This window comes from Meriones unguiculatus, chromosome 11 (assembly GCF_030254825.1).
Source record: "Meriones unguiculatus strain TT.TT164.6M chromosome 11, Bangor_MerUng_6.1, whole genome shotgun sequence".
NCBI classification, from domain to species: domain Eukaryota; kingdom Metazoa; phylum Chordata; class Mammalia; order Rodentia; family Muridae; genus Meriones; species Meriones unguiculatus.
In genome coordinates, this window is record NC_083359.1 from 5824539 (window position 1) to 5841898 (window position 17360).

General features: G+C 40.8%; 1 protein-coding gene across 1 annotated transcript in view; it reads left to right on the top strand.

Moving 5' to 3' along the window:
- Positions 1-17360, top strand: part of Dnah9 (dynein axonemal heavy chain 9) — a 311392-nt gene that overhangs the window by 215515 nt on the left and 78517 nt on the right. The window contains exon 50 of the mRNA XM_060363494.1: positions 14683-15108. Coding sequence (XP_060219477.1) covers positions 14683-15108 — 426 coding nt within the window. The remainder of the gene's footprint in view (positions 1-14682; positions 15109-17360) is intronic.

The window sequence follows — 17360 nt, forward strand, 5'->3', positions numbered from 1 at the left end:
TCACTTTGTATTCCCCCACAAACCCCTCCCTCCTCCCCTCCCAATCCGACCTTTCCTCCCCCTTCTCCAAGCATGCCCCTCGCCAAGTCCACTGGTAGGAAAGGTCTTTCTCTCCTTCCTTCTGATCCTAGTCTATCAGATCTCATCAGTAGTGACTGCATTGTCTTCCTCTGTGGCCTGGTAAGGCTGCTCCCCCCTCAGGGTGAGGTGAGCAAAGAGCAGGCCAATCAGAGGCAGTCCCTATTACAATGGAACTCATTTGGACATTGAACTGCCATGGGCTACATCTGTGCAGGGGTTCTAGTTATCACCATGCATGGTACTTGGGGAGTATGAGTCTCAGGAAAGACCCCTGTGCTCAGATTTTTTGGTTCTGTTGCTCTCCTTGTGGAGCTCCTGTCCTCTCCAGATCTTACTATTTTCCACTTCTTTCATAAGATTCCCTGCACTTTTTTTAATGTGGGCACTTACAGCTATAAATTTCTCTCACAGGACTGCTTTCAATGTGTCCCAGAGGTTTGTGTTGTATTTTAATTTTCATTTAGTTCCAGGAGTTTTCTTTTTTTAAAAAAAATGCACTCATCATTCAGTAATGAGTTGTTTAATCTCCACAAGTTTGAGTATTTACTGTAGGATTTTTGCTGTCAATTTTAAGTTTTATTGCACTGTGATTAGATAGGAAACAGGAAGAGATTAATCTTTCTAAATTTGTTAAGATTTTTGTGAGTGTACCAGGATGTGTGTGTGTGTGTGTGTGTGTGTGTGTGTGTGTGTGTGTGTGTTCAGAAAAGCTTCTATGTGCTGCTGAGTAGCATATGAATTTCCTGGTGTTTGGGTAGAATATTCTGTAGATGTCTGTTAAGTCCATTTGATGTATGATGTCAATTAGTTCTGATATTTGTTTTTATTTTGAAAGTAGGGTATTGAAGTCACCTAATATTAATGGATAGATGGGAATTTGTAACTTTAAATCAAGTAGTAGATTTTGGTTTTTTATGAAGTTAAACACCCCAGAATTTGGTGCATATATGTTTAGAATAGTAATGCCTTCTTGGTCACTTGATTAGAATTAAGTGTCCCTGTTTATCTCTTCTGATTAGTTTGAGTTTTAGGTCTGTTTTGTCAGATATTAGGATAGTAACACTTGCTCACTTCCTGGTCCCATTTAACAAGTACTTTTGTCCTCATTAAAGTGTCCTTTTTACTTTAAAGTGATGCCTATCTTTAAAACTATCATATGTTTCCCATAAGCAACAGATGAATTTTATTTTCTTGATTCATTTGGTCAGTCTGTATTTTTTTTTCAATGCAGTTTATTCAGGAACCTTGAACAATCTTCTGACCCTGGACCCTGGGGAAAGCCAGCCCACAGCTTAAATAGCCTCTGGGTAGCCAACCCCAGCGTGCCACGTGGGTAATGCAGATAGGTCCACATACACAGAAGCAAGCCAGATCCTCAGCCTTAGCCAAATATGGACAGTCTGTATCTTTTAATTGCAAACTTGGTGTCATTGATATTTAAAGTTTGTATTGAAGTATGTGTTACTTGTGCTCAGGTGTTGAATTTTAGTGGTGGTATGTGTCTTCGCAGTGGTATTTTGTGTTTTAATCATATGGATTCATATTTTTTTCATAGTCTCTCTGTGCTCATTCCACTTTTTACCCCAAAATGTGATTTTCTGTATTTTCTTTAGGTTTTGCTTGCTGGATATAGTTTTTTAGGCTGCTTATGCAATGGAAAACTTTTTGTTCTCTTTCAATCATGGCAAATTAAATTCTGTTTCCTGGAGTTCATCTAGGTAATTCCCATTGGTAAATGCTTCTATGAGACTGATAGGTTTTGGAGAGAAGATACTGACTTGACCGCTCATGTTGTTGATATTTTTTGTGATGAGCTGGGCATGTGGACTTTCTTTGTTCTGAATTTATTACGGACAGGGTAACTTGGGAAAGAAGAGAAGATGTTGGGGCAGTTTGGGTCTAGCGTCTAGAAATGGCTTGGGCAGAATGAAGTCAGGCAGACAGAGGGGACTGAGATGTTATACGGAATGTGCTTCCTATTCAAAACACGGAATAATGGGGTAAGCCTTTCTGGGCAGAAAAGTGAGGTAAAACGTTAGAAAATCCTGTGGTTTGAGGAATAGGTAGGAAGGATCTTGACCTAAGCAGAGAGTTCCTTTGCAATGAAGTCAGGGCAGACCAAGCTAGGCCAGTGCACTGGTTGTGGGACCCAGGCTAAATCTGGTGACTTGTAGAAAAAGCATGGATAGAAAGATCAGGGTTGTTCACAGATGGAATCCTGAGGAGGATATGGGAAGTCTGGGTGCCTAATGAGGTTGTAGAGGCCGGCCATAAGGGACTTATGGGTAGTTGCAGATAGAGAAGGTCCTGCTGGAAGCAGAGAGCTTAACTGTGGTGTAGGTGGCTCATTTTTCTTAATTTTTTTTTTGCTACTAATTTACACTAATTGTTTTAAAATTGTTTCTATTAATTCTTGGTATATACATTGTCATACTTTTCTCCAGTCCATCATTTTGCTTTTAGCTTATGAATAAACAATAATAAAAACATATTTTACATTCCAAATAACTTCTGAAATCCCCGCTTACCAGAATTAGGCAAACTTCTTTCCTATTGGACTTCATAGGGCCCTTATTATGGGATAAGATTAAGCCTAAAAACGGCAGACATCATGGAAGAAAAGTGAAAGCTCCAGTTATTTTATTAGCAGTCCTATGAAGCCTGTGTGAAATGCCAATCACATGAATCCAAACGCCGATATGCCAACAACAGGTATAATACAATAAGCTGTTTATATAACCATACCCAGTCATACAGCTAAGAAAAGCTTTGAGAAGTCACTTTGGGAAGTCATTTTGAGAAATGGCAAAATGACTGCATTTGCTACTTCACTGTGACTGTGATGATATACCTGACAGTGTAAGTGGGTGTGATCGACATTGACTAGTGTTTCAGAACCTTCAGTCTCTTGGACCCCTGGGAACACACAGATTACATCTGCAGAAGCATGTGGTAGAGGGGAGCTATTTGTTCTATGGCCAACCAGACACAGAAAATAAGACAGGGAAGGACGAGGGATAATATAGCCCCAAGGGCCCACCCCAGGGGCCTGTTATCTCTATCTTGACTTCACCTCCTAAGATTCTACAGCCTCAATAAATAACACCACTATTTAGGGTCCAAGCCTTCAAATCAGATGCTTGGGGGGGGCAATGACATTCTATAGTAAAACAGTAACAGTGATGTTTAATACAATTCAACAACCATTTCTTAGTAAAACAGAATGACAGGGAATGTGGACACATCGCTAACAGAAGGCAACTGACCCAACCCAAGGTCAAAGAACCCTACAATGGGGTCTGAGACACATTCTAGTTAACAGAGGAAAAGAACAAAAAACAGCCCCCTTTGCCACTATTGCTACAAAGAACTTGTCCTAGATTCTTATTTAATACAATAATAAAAAAATTAACAATACATATTATGGCGGTAGTAGATAAATGTGTTATTTTTCATAAAAAGTTATAGAAATGTAGTAAAAACATAAAGGGAAAAGGGAGGGGTCTTATTATAAGATAAATCACAAGATTAATAGCTTTTCTACTATCAGCAGTAGCCAGTCGGAAAACAATTTCAAAGTAACAGCCAAAACATAACATACAAATAAGTGTAAGGAAATTTGTTGAAACTGTGAAGAAAGCTGTACCTCATTTTTGAAGGATTCAGAAATGAGGCAGATCAATGCATAGATCAAGCTTGGAAATGCGGAGACTACTCTCTCTGTCATCATTCCTCTAATTTATTCAGAGGTTAAATATAAATCTAATTGAAGTCTAATTTGGCTTTTAGCTTGTCTATAATGTCATTAGAAGTTCATATTTTTTTATCAGTTTTACAGCCTGAATGTTCAACAACATGAAACTGACTAAATTATGATGTATCCAAGTGACAGAAACAATCCATTGCTCATTTTAAATCATGATTTTTAAAACAATGACATAAGAAGTTTGATATTTGCAGTTAAAAAGTTTAAAAATAGAATATTAACATGTATGTGTAAGTCTGTGTGGATGTATTATATATGTATAAATATACATATATATGTTATATGCATGCCTATGTGAAGTTACAGCAGGGGGTACCAAACTAACAAAAAGACAGATCCAAAAAGCACACTGTATAGAATACACCAGCGTGCACATAGGTTTTATTAGTGAAGCTATGAGTGCTATTTGCTTTTACTTTTTTTTTTTATCTTTGCTGAATTTTCCATTGTGTCCTCTTTTATTGAAAGAACAAGATAGTGTTGCCTTACAAAATATCGGCGCATAAGAAAGAGATGAAAGTTTAAACAAAAACCTTTGCATAAGTTTTCAGCTCAGTTTTTAGATTTGTGAAGGCCTTCTTTTAATATTAAAAAAAGAAAAAGTACTAAATCTGACAACACAAAAACTTTAAACTGCTGTAGAACTTTAAACTGTGTTATAAAGCACTGGTGTACAGCTATCCCCTCTGTAATTGCTCCCATCATTTTGCCCAGTCCGTTGATGACCCAGAGAACTGGTTTGTGTCAGTGGGTTGCCTTTGTTCTCCAGCTTCCTTTGGCCTTGGCCCACATGAGCCCAGGAAGTCAATGGAAGAAGAACAGACATGAAGACGCAGAAATGCATTGCTTCAACCCCAGCCTGCCCACAGCTCTCTCCAGATTCCTAACTCACACTCATCTTTTCAGGCAAAACCCTAAACCAATGCACCCCCTTTTCCATAGACAGCTTTGGTCGCCTAACTTCCATAGCCATTAACCCCTGCTAGAAGTTTTCTCACCCCACATCAAGCTTTCAAACCATGGATCTTACCACTTCATTCCCTTGCTTAACCTTCCAACTGCTTCCCATTGAAGGAAGAAAAAAAGAAAAAAATATATATATGCTTTTATTAGCACCTGGTGCCTATGGTTGGGTGAACCTCTGTTGCTGTGGTGGACTGAGACCCAGAAAAAGGTTTCTTAATTCAAGAATTTCATACATTGTACTGTGAGCATTTTCATCCCCTTTGCCATCTTTTCCCAGATCCACCCTGCATTCTATATCCACTCAACTTTGTATTCGTCTTTGTTTTAACCCACAAAAGCTCATTAATGAAGCTTATATACTCTTAGTGTGTAGCCATCAACTTGAGTGTGTTAGACCTACCAGGAACCACACCCTTAAAGAACAGTAACTCTCCCTCTCCTGGCAACTATCACTTTCCAATAGCTCTTAAGATAGGAATGGTGCTCCGTGACCACTCCCCGTTTTCTCTCCCCATACTGGGATTGGCCTGTTCTGAGCTTGTGCAGGCCTTGTGCGTGCCGTCACAACACTGAGTTCTTAGGTGCAACCTGGAAAAATGCATTCTTTGTAGTCATCACCATGGCTGGTTCTCATAATCCTTCTGCCCCTTCTCTCCAAATGATTCCTGAGCCTTGGGAAGCAGGTGTGATATAGAGGTTCCATTTAGGACTGAGCACTCCATAGTCTATTATTCTCTACACCTGGCACAGTTGTCAGGACTAGGTTATCTCTATTGGAGTTCTTGGACGGTGAGATCCCATAGACCCTGCCCCAAACATTACAGGCTGCCGCCATTGCTCTTGGTTACCCTCCAGAACTTAATGGGAAGGTCCTATGGCTGAAGATGTCACATGTGTGAGTCACAGGACACGGAAGACAAGCTGGTATTGACCTAGAAGCTTCATCTCTTCTGGCTAGCTTTCAGAATGCTAGAAGGTACTATGTCCTATTGGAGGTTGGGGGGAATAAGCATCAGTCTTACTCAGCTATGAATGCTATAAGTAAAGTAATGACCTGATGACAGGATATGCCCATTGATGCAACAGTGGGTACCAATGGCATGGGAGTCACCAACCACTTACTGGTTGTCTGTAAAAGCCCAGTCCACAAGATGGAACCCATATCTGACACAGTAATCAGGGCCAAGAGCATGTGAGTAGACAAGTCATAGGCCCTAGGGAAAAAGCTGCTACTATTACTCTGCTAATGAGACAAAGCATTAAACCAACTCCTAAGAATTTCTCCTTATGCACACAAATTAGTGCAACTCTCAAAGCTCATAGAAGAAGCCTTTTTGCCATAGATGGTATTTAACACAGAGACCTCATTGCTTCTTACAAGAGTAGACTGTGTTCTGTTTATACAGCTCTGGCTACAAATATAGATTGTCTGTGTGGTGAGCAAACCACTCTGAACCCTTTGGCTGCAGACATCTAGAGGAATCTAGGAACCACAAACAAAATCCAATTAATATCTAAAAACTAACAAGATCTTTACTTTACTGATCACTTCCTCATAAGAGCTCATCTTTTCCCCCCAGGGATCCTGAATTACATGGTAATAAGAAAAAGTAGTAGAACATTTTTTAGAAATATTAGTGTTTAGAAAAAAATAGGCAAATAACAAGAACCAAAAATAAATTGAAATGGCACAAGTCATTATAATATTTAGGTAAAGCAACTAGGAGCATGAACTGTTCTTGAAGAATAACTCAGTTTGCTTCCCATATTGGGTGGTAGATTGTAACCACCTGTAACCCTATAACCCAAGGGATTAATGCCTCTATCTTCAGGGCCACCTGCACTCATGTGCACATACCCATACACAGAGACACACAGTTAAAGATATAATACTTTTAAAAGGAAGAAAGTGTTTAGAATCATTGGTGAATATGCATATCCACATACTCACATATAAAGGAATTAAACCAATGTTGAATACCCTTTTTAACCTACCAAATAAAAATTAAAACATACCATTCAATGTTGGAAGTATGGAAATGTGCATACTCAATACTAAGTGCATACTCAAATACTAAGGCCTGAGACTGAAATTTCCGCTAATAATTTTATACTGTGGGGCAGGGAGGTAGCTCAGTCTATAAGGTGCTAGCCAGACCAGTGAGCTATATGTATCTGCCTATCCTGGCCGCTCCAGCCCTTAGGTAACAAGTGTGTGCTATCATGACCAGCTTCTCAAAACCTTGGGTTGTGGTGAGTGAATTCAGGTCTTTATGTTTACAAGTTCCAGACCAGTGAGAAACTCTGTCTCAAAAGACAGAAAGCATAGGATGCCTGAGGGATGGAAGCCAAGGCTGTGGTCTGATCTCCACAGATGCGTCCATCAAACCAGGAGAGCAGATGTGTCAAACAGACAATAAATACCTCTAAGAAGTCTTGTTGGAGAAAAGCAAAACTGGACTTGCCCCTCACTGAAAGCTATCAGTAAGCTCAGCACACACCACCTCCAAAGAAGGTTCACTTTCCACAATCCACATGGTAGAAAGAGGGAGCCAAGTTGTCACAGCCTCCCATTTAGCCGCTTAGCCAATGGAGGCTCCTTAACCTGCCGCACCAGTTCTGGTAGAATTCTCTGCTTATGTGGGGAAGGGACCTTAATTACTGCTTCTATTTCACTAGAATTAATAGGTCTGTGTTGGTCTAAATGAGGATCGTCCCCAGGGGCTCACATATTTGAATTTTGGTCCCCAGTGAGTGGAACTATTTGGGAATAGGAGGTGTGGCCTTGTTGGAGGAAGTTTGTCATTGGAGTGGACACTGAGATTTTTAAAAGCCCCTCTCTCCCTTTTACCTCTCCCACCCTCTTTCTCTCTCTCCCTCTCTCCTCTCTCTTTTTCTTTCTCTCTGCCTGCAGCTTCTTAACCCTATGTCCTCTCAAATACTGCTCCAAAGCCATGCCTGCCTGCTCCTTTGATGGTCATGGACTAATACTTTGAAACTAACACTCTGAAGCAAGCCCCCAATTAAATGCTTTCTATTAGAAATTGCCTTTGTCAAGGTGCTATGAACTTGCTTCTTAAATCTGTCTTCATTGTGTCCCATAGGTTTTGGCATGCTCTGTTTTCATTTCATTCAGTTCTAAAAAGTAAAATTCTAAAAAGAAATCAATTCTTGATTTCTGTCTGTTCATTTGGTAGTAAGTTCTTTTTCCATGAGTTTGTATACTTTCTGTTATTGATATACAGTGTTGGTCCATGGTAGTGAGATAGGATACAGGGGATTATTTCAGTTTTCTTCTATCTGTTGAGACTTACTTTGTGTCCAAGTATAGTCAGTTTTAGAGAAAATTCCATGAGCTACTAAGAAGATACATTCTTTTGTGTTTGGGTTATATGTTTTATAAATGACTGCTAGGTCAATTTGATTTATGACATTGTATAATGCCAGCATTTTCCTGTTTAGCTTTTGTCTGCATGGCCTCTCTATTGGCAAGAGTGGAGTATCAAGGTCACCCACTGTCACCACGTAAGGGTCAACACTGTGATTTTTAGCTATAGCAGTGTTTCTGGTACAAGCTTGGGTGCCCTACTGTTTGCTGTACAGATGTTTAAAATTGAAATATCCTCTTGGTAGGTATCTCCTTTGTGCATGTAGTGTCCTTTGCTATTTCTTCGGATTATTTTGGTTTGAGGTCTAGTTTGTCAGATATAAAATGGCTACACTGGCTTGCTTCTTAGGTCCATTTGCTTGGAATATCTTTTTCATCTTTTTACCCTGAGGAGTTGTGCATCCTTGATGGTAAAGTGTTTTTCTTGAATGCAGCAGAAAGATGGATTCTGTTTCCTAATCCAGTCTATTAGTCTATGTCTTTTTACTAGAAAATTGAGACCATTGACATTGATAGTTATCAATGAACAACTAATTGCTTCCTGTTATTTTGTTGTTATGGTATAGGTTTTTCCCTCTTCTATTGATTTACTCTTCTAGAATTATTTATTCCTTGTGTTTTCTTGGGTATTGTCAACTTCTTCAGACTGAAGTTTTTCTTTCTTATGTTTTCTGTAGATATATACTGCCTAAATTTGGTTTTATTGCTGAGTGTTTTTCTTTCTCCACTATTATAGTTTTTAGTTTTTCTAAAACTAAATAATTTTTCTGGGTGTAGTAGTCTGTGATGGCATCTGTGATCTTTCAGAGCTTTTAAAAGTATTTGTCTGGCTCTTCTGTCTTTCAGAGTCTCCATTGAAAAGCCAGGTTTTATTCTAAAAGGCCTCCCTTTATGTGTTACTTGGTTTTCCCCTTGCTGATTTTTACATTTTCTTCATGTTGTATCTTTAGTGTTCATATTATTATATATCATGAAGAATTTCTTTTCTGGCCCTATTTGGTGTTCTGTGTGTTTCTTGTACCTTGATAGGTACCTCCTTCTTTAAGTCAGGGAAATCTTCCTCTATGATTTCCTTGAAAATATCTTCTGTGCCTTTGACCAGGGCTGCTGCTTCTCTAGCCTTGTTATTCATAGAGTTGGTCTTTTCATAGTGTCCCAGATTTCCTGTTTTATGCAGGAAATTTTTTAAAGATTGTTTTTAGATATATTTTTTTTTAAGATTTGACGTTTTCTTTGACTGAATTATTTATTTCTTCTATCTTGTCTTCAATGCCTGAAAGTCTCTCTTCCATGTCCCATACTCTGTTGGTGAGATTTACTTCTGAGGTTTTTGTTTTGTTTTCTTTGGTTGGTTGGTTGGTTAGTTTTTTTTGTTTGTTTGTTTGTTTGTTTGTTTTTGGCTTCCTAAATGTTTTATTTCTGGTTTTATTTCAGTTTGAGTTTTCCTTACTTACTCTACTTTAATGTCTTGAACCATTTTCATTATTGTATTCTACTGCTTCTTTGTGTTTTCACAGACTTCAATTAAGTGATTTATTCAATTCCTTTTTAAAGTCCTTGATATTTATAATTGCTATTTTGAAATCCTTGTCTTATGCTTCACATACTGTATTCCTCAAGACCAACTGTAGTAGAGTTACTAGGTTGTGGTGGAGGAATATTGTCTCGTTCATGTATGTGACTTTGTATTGGTGTCTAAGCATCTGGAACTAGGATGATTGAAGTGATTCTGGTTGTTGATAACTGGTTTTGTTTTAGTCTTATGGGTGCTTCATTTTTTAAATTTCTGTTGCCCTCTCTGGATGTTAGAAAAGTGTGGTAGCTGTGGGTTCCCTGGTAGGAGTGCTTCTGAAGCTCCTCAAGTGGCAGAGAGGAATAGTGATGGACTAAGAGAAAAGGCTGAGAGGGGCTGTTGAAAAGAGATATGAGTATCCTTTTTACAGCAAGAGTTGCCATACCCAGAGAGTTGGGGGTATGGTGGGAGGAGGGGCTCTGCAAGTAGACTGTAGCAGGACAAGGAATATTGTCTTGAGACAGGTATCACAGGACAGGGGACCCTGAGTCCATACCAAGAGTTAGAGTCTCTTAGTGAATGAAGTTGAAGTGGGAGGAAAGGCACCTGAAAGCAGGCTGCTGCAGGGCAAAGAGCTGGAGTGCAGAGATCACAATGGAGGAGGACATGAAGGACAGTGAAAATCAACTAGTGAAAGTCCCTTCCAGGTGTGGCCAAAGGGGGTCTCTGGTAGAGGGTGTTTCTGTGTATCAAAGGCTAATACAAGGAATGAGGATGGTCTAGCAGGGAGGGCCAAGAGGGTCAGTACAATAGAGCTAATCTGGGTCCACACCAAGAACTGGTATTCTCCAGAGAACAGAGGTATGGTAGAAGGAGGGGCAGCTGCAAGCAGGCTGCTACAGTGCTGCGGTCGAGACAGTAGATTGTAATGGAGGCCAGGAAGGGCAGTGAAAATTGTTTGTCTGAGTCCCAACCCAGTGTGGCTCCTGGGTCCATTTGTGTTCTTGCTATGGCCTTCCAACCTGCTGATTCATCAGCCTACAGCCATCTCCTAAAGATCTCTGCAAACCTATTCCTCCCCACTCCTTACATCTTGTCTGGAATATTTGGTCCTCAAACAGACCTCTCCAGACCTTAGCTACAGTGGAATCTTCATTTCCCAATAGTTCCACGTCCCACTAGTACCAGCATGTGTAGCTTTTCTTTCGCTATGAAAGAGCTAACAAGAGAGTTCAGTGAGTAAAGGTGCTTGCTATACCAAGCCTGACTACCCAAGTTTGATCTCTGAGATACACATAGTGGAAGGACAGAACTCACCCCCACATGTCCAAAGGTGTATCATGACACGTGGACTCAAACACAAGTAAATATAAAAAAAAGTTTACAGTAAATAACAAATTGATCTCTTCATTGTTTAAGTCACTTGAATGAGTGATGGGATTTTGGTTTTATTGAACTCCCCCAACCCCTGCACATCTTTAACACTCAAAACCATGCCTGACACATCCAAAATAAGCATTTATTTAGCCCAAGGATAGGCATATACATTTATTTATTTATTTTTATTTACCTGTCATTCATTTAACAAAGACATTGACTTCTCTGTGTGCTAGGCAGGCATGAAGATCTCTACCTCTAGGAAGTTTAAATTCTAGCAGAAACAAGAGACAATGAACCAAATAATGCTACTTCATCCAAAGTAGTAAAACATAACAGATGCTATGAGGGAAAATGTAGAACAGAGAAGCAGAGTACTGGTGCAGGCAGCCGGGGAGTGAAGGTGAAGGGGCCAGATGGTTTCTGTGTTACAGAAGGTGGCATAGCTTCCTAAGCCAGAAAAGGGGACCTGGCAAGAAGGCTTACATCAATCATGGCAATCATTTCTGCAAATGAAGGGCCCTGCTTCTGGTGTCATAGTGGTGAGGATTGCAGGAATGTGTGGGGTTCCCCCCACACCACTGACTTAAAGATTGAAAAGACAAGAAAATCTGGGTCTAAGCACTCGGCCGAGTTTTATTGAGAGCACACACACACCTGCCAAAGAAAAAGGGAGTGATTACAATAAAGACCTGTCATTAACATTAACAGAAAACATAACGTTAGCATCATTAACATTAACAATGCCTTAGCAGTAGTTACAGTACTTTAATGATGTTTGACTCCTGCCCCAGTGCCCCAGAGAGAGATAGATTCCTTCATCTGTTGTATGAGACAGGAGTAGAGTGGAGCCAAGTGTTCCTAATGTGTGCTCACTGAAAATAGTGTCTACTTCCTCCTGAGAAATGTTTCTTCCAACCTTGTGTTTCTCCTAGTTACACTAGAATTGTCTGCCCTGTGGAGGCTGGCTTAAGGTCCGTGCCTAACTGAACAATATCTTTTCCTAAGCATTTATAAAATACTGGCTTCTGTTGGAGGAAAAGCCTTTTTCTCTTCTGCTTGCAAAGCTAAGGATGTGGGCTGAGCTGCCATCATTCCTTCACATCGTCAACCATTCTATTTCCAATTTGATGAGTATCTGTTTGTTCTGAGCAGAGGAAATCAGGTTCTTAAAAGACCAACAGGAGTTCCTGTCCTCATGAGGAAGAAAAATACAATAGGTCAACAAGGAAAAAGTGATAATTGTTTCAGATTGCAGTAACTTTTCTGAAGAAAATCACCATGGTATTAAGATAGGAAAAAATTAAGAAAAAGAGGTTGTTGCATAAAGTGTCTCTGAGCAGAGAATAGTTGAATTAAGATCTTGAAGGATGAGGTGTTTTACCCATGAAAATGTCTTGGGGAAAAAGTTCTTATAGAGATCCTGAGATGGAAATGAGCTTCTTAAGCCAATGTCTGCCAAAAAGAATTATGTTGCAACACTACAATAAATACCTCACAGTGATTGCTTATAGTAAATACAGGTTTATTTCCTGCTTATGGTTCTGGTGGCTCAAGACCAAGATCAGTTCTCTGTCAAGCCTGATGCACCAATGTAGGAGCTAGTGTTCACACCTCCAGCTGGGAAGACTGGAAAAACAAGCCTCTTGGAAGCCACTCCCCTCATTAAACCAGGAACTCCCAGTAGACTCCTTAAAAAGCTAAAGCACCTTAGAATAGATAATACTACTTTTGGAAGCAAGCTTTGTACTTTCAGAAACATCTTCCAAATCACAGCAGGAAGCAACTGTGATTTAAAAGTAGAGAAAGAGGGAAAGAGTCCCAGGGGCAGAGAGCTGGTCCAAGTGTCTTGCAACATGAGAAAAACCAGTATGAAAAAAAAAAGCCCCACAGGATGACCTAAAAGTAAAAGAAGGGCCAGAGTTCCCTATGGACACTCAACATGTGCTGCTGTTTCCCTCTGCCCCGTAGCCCACTCTTTCTAGGCAAATGATCCATAAAAGAAAGCCCATCTCAACTTCAGTGGGATTTCTGTCTCTTAGACCAGTATAACTTCCATTGGTTTGTAGAGATATACAGTTATGGAAAGGGTTGAAAAGAGTTCCATTGAAATCATAACAGTGCAAGGGCTGGGTTACACCCCTCCTGTATCTTTATACATGGTTTCTATCAATTCCATCCATTGGCTGTGCCTGATTTACTAGTTTAGGAGGTGGAGATTCTTGTTCCAGTTTGTGTTTCCTTACTGTGCCCTCTGTCATGTCCTCATCCCTACCTGTGCTAACACTCACTTGTTTGGGTGCTGCTCTTTACTCCTGCCCCTGACAATGATCAAATGTGACAAGCGTTCAAGAGTGAATGTAACCTGTTGAGGACATTTTTGGTGTTTGTCAGTCTCAGGGCTGGCCACTATGGACTAGACAACGAATAAGGGGCCTCTTGGGCATTTTCTGTTTATGTATCTTTATGTACATATGCTGACCAAGTATACACAAAGAAGAGGAGGCTATCAACTTAAGGGGAAGTTGTAGGTGGGCTCAAGGGAGGGAAACTGAAGAGGCTGGAGGAAGGAAGGGAAAAGCAGAAGTGAGATAATTCTATTTCAGTTTAAAATTTTGTTTAATCTAAAAAAAGGAGTAAATGGAGCGTGTGCTTCACCTTACCTCCATTTATTTCAGGTAATAGACTGATCCCACCACGGTGGGTTTCCAGGCTCAAACGCAGTTCACATTTGCAGAAGGTCTTAAACTCTGAAACAAGATCCTTCTTACCCCACTTTTAAAATCGCCCTTGTAAAAGCAGGCTTTCAGGTCTCTCTCAGTGACTGTCACAGCTTCCCTTGAATCTACTTCATATGATCATCCCTGCAGCCACAATCTCATGTCCAGATTAGTGATGTTCTGGTTTCAGTTTACAGATGGGGGCTGAGGCCTGAGAAGCCCAAGGTTCAGAGTCATCACTCCTGGGTTATGGGTGGGGACACTGAGGGCTGGAGAGTTTAAAGTCAAAGTCAACAACTTTCTGCAGCAAAGGGCATACCTGAGACCAGCCAGAGGCAGCTGATTCTCAAGCCACTCCTGGCTTTCTGTCCGAATTATTTCTTGGCAAAAATGCCACTGTAGTTTCAGGACAGTCAAGTGTATTTAGAATGAGCTCAGGGAAGAAAGCAGTTTAATTAAAAGGAAAAAAAAATTAGTTGAGTTTCAGTGCTATTCTCTTCAATCCAAGATGGAAATTAATTTATAATAACCTTATATTTTATTCATGTCATGCTGCATGTTTCAGAGTATATTGGCATCCTTTTATTTCCCAGCTAGATGTGAAATAATGGTGTGTTTTTAATGGGCTGTAAGTCACTTAGTGCTGAAAGGACATGGCTGAGACTCGGGTAACCATTCAGGGAAGTCTGCAGCCACTGGGGAGTCACTCTGCTTTCCTTTTGATGAGTCATGATATTTAAAATTCAGAGGACTGCTGCAGGCTTCAAAGCAGCCCTTTCAGATTGATCACTCCACAGCCTAACTCCATTAGCAGCCCAGGACAAAGAGAACTCATCCATTTTCTCCTAACAACCTCCTCCTCTCTTCTCAGACTAACCTGACAGAGCTGAAGTCATTTGGTTCTCCACCCTTGGCTGTCAGCAATGTCAGTGCTGCAGTGATGGTCCTCATGGCCCCAGGGGGCAAGGTGCCCAAGGACCGCAGCTGGAAGGCTGCCAAGATCACCATGGCGAAGGTAGACAGCTTCTTGGATTCTTTAATCCATTTCGACAAGGAGAACATTCATGAGAATTGCCTCAAAGCCATCAGGCCATATCTGCAAGATCCTACATTCAACCCGGAGTTTGTGGCCACCAAGTCCTATGCAGCTGCGGGTCTCTGCTCTTGGGTCATGAACATTGTGAAGTTCTACGAGGTCTTCTGTGATGTAGAACCAAAGCGCCAAGCTCTGAACAAAGCCACCTCAGACCTCACAGCTGCCCAGGAGAAGCTGGCAGCCATCAAAGCCAAGATCACTGTAAGTGAACCTAGAACCCTCCTGCCCAACACAGCTGTCCCATAAAACACACAGCACCCTCTGGCCACTGCCAGAGCCTAACAATAGAACACCTAAGGAGAAACCAAATGTTCATGCAACTTTGTCTCTTTTCAACAGGGACAACTTTTTATGTTTCTTTCTCCAAAACATAGGCCCAAGAAGAAAAAACCACCAAGCAATTGGTTCTTTGGTCTGGGCCAAAAAAAGGGGGAGAGGGATTGCTCTCCTATGAGGAAAGAAGAGCCCCAGAGATGCATAGCAGACATAGGAGACTAAGACTAAAAGTATTCTCAGTTGCTCTCTCATCAGCCAAATATGAACTAAATGTTGTTGCACTTTTGATAATGAGGAATGAAAGGTTAAGGTTTTGAGGTATTTTTCTCCCTTGAAATGTAGGTTGGAACTAATGTAACTTCACCTTTTCTACCCATTTCCAGTTCTGGCCAATTGTCAGGCTGCCTTACTTTCTCTCCAAAGTGAAGATGGTGGGCATGATATGTGAGATCTTCATTGTTTTAAGGAAGTTTTTTTAAAATAACTCATGATGACACAAGCCTGTAGTGCCAGCACTCAGGAGGCTGAAGCAAGAGGAGCATGAGTTTGAGGCCAGCCTGAGCCACACAGCAAGATTAAATGAAGTAAATAAGTGTGAATAAATAGTATGTTGTGGGATAGAATGGTCCTTGCTCCACCTGAAGCTTCTGAGCATTTGTAAACACCTTATGTCATTAAACCTGTTTTGTCACTCAGGTGTGGGGGGTTATTGTAATCTTGTTGTAATCTTACACCTCCTAGAGAGAGGATTGCCCTTGAATTTCACTTTTATTATTGTAATGAATGTGACCAGGCTGGGGAGAGCACAGGCAGCTTGGTAGAGCTCTTGCCTAGTACGTATAATGTCCTGGACTCGAACCTCAGCCAAAAAAGAAGATTAAAAATTAGCGAAGTGAGAGGTGGCAATCAGAAGGCTTGAGATCGCATAGTTTAAATATCTGTGTACCCCCACAGGGTCCCACCCCTCACCAAAAAGCTATTCTCAATGGTTACCTTCTGGGAAAAGGAAAATGAGTTTTCTGTACTGGAGTGTCTCTGGGTATAACAGCTGCGCTCCACAGCAGGCAGAAAGCCCAGGAATAGTTGGTCAGCAGAAAATGAACCCCATGTTTTGGGATTTTTATCCACTTTGTAATTTTTTCTGCTCTTCTTAATCCTACTGATTTCTGTTTTGTTTTGTTTCATCTTGTCTTGTTTGCTTTTGTTTTTTGTGCTTTCTTCTTTTTTTTTTTTTTTCAAGCGAATGAGAGAGAAAGAACTCAAACTTGACCTGGGTAGGGAGGTAAAGAGAACCCGGGAAAAGTTAGGGGAGGTAAAAGAATGTAATCAAAATATATTCCGTGAAAAAAAAATTAAATGAATAAATCATCTGCACATCTCAACAGACCTTGGCTCAGTCTCAGCGGTAATGTTCACTCACAGGCCTTCAGGGCGCCCAAACTTCAGCTCCCTGAAGGAAAGCAGACAGAATACTAGTACCTGCCTCATGGGATTGCCCTGAGGACAGAAGGCAGCCATGTGTGGAGCATGAGCCAGAGGCAGCCTGTGACAAAGAGAACAGCAAGGAGGGCCTTGGGGACCGCGATCATCGCTGTTGCTGCTGACCCCTCCCCCACCTCGCTTCCTGCGCTGTCAGTCACTGTGCACATCCGGTCACTGGCACACTCGAGTGCAGTTGAACGATGTTCTGGACCTCTGGTTCTTCCACATGCATTCCGAGCAAGTCAGATTCCTGCTGCAAAGGTGTGGTGATGATAAGGCAGCTTTTGCATACTGAGAATTAGGATTGCAGACGTGCTGCGTGCCTCCATTGATGGTCTGGTGAAAAGCTGCACATGAAAGCTCAAGGTGGAAGGCCACTGCAGCCAGTCTTTCTGTGTAATACGAAAACATGAGACTGGGATGTAGCTCAACAGTAATACTTTAGGCCCGATGCTCAATCCGTAGCATCTTAATCAATAACAATAATAACTTAGTGAAGAAATTAATCTCCTCTAAACTCCTGCTTTATAAACCCAGTGTTCATTGACCATTTCCTTAAAACGATTCCGAAGCAAGTACAAAACACCTTACCATCCCCATTGCAGCTTTTGGGGGATGGAAATCTTCCTGATAATTTTCCTATTGTTCAGTCTCTTCCAGAAAAGTGCAAAGAACTGAATTTTTAAAGACTTTTT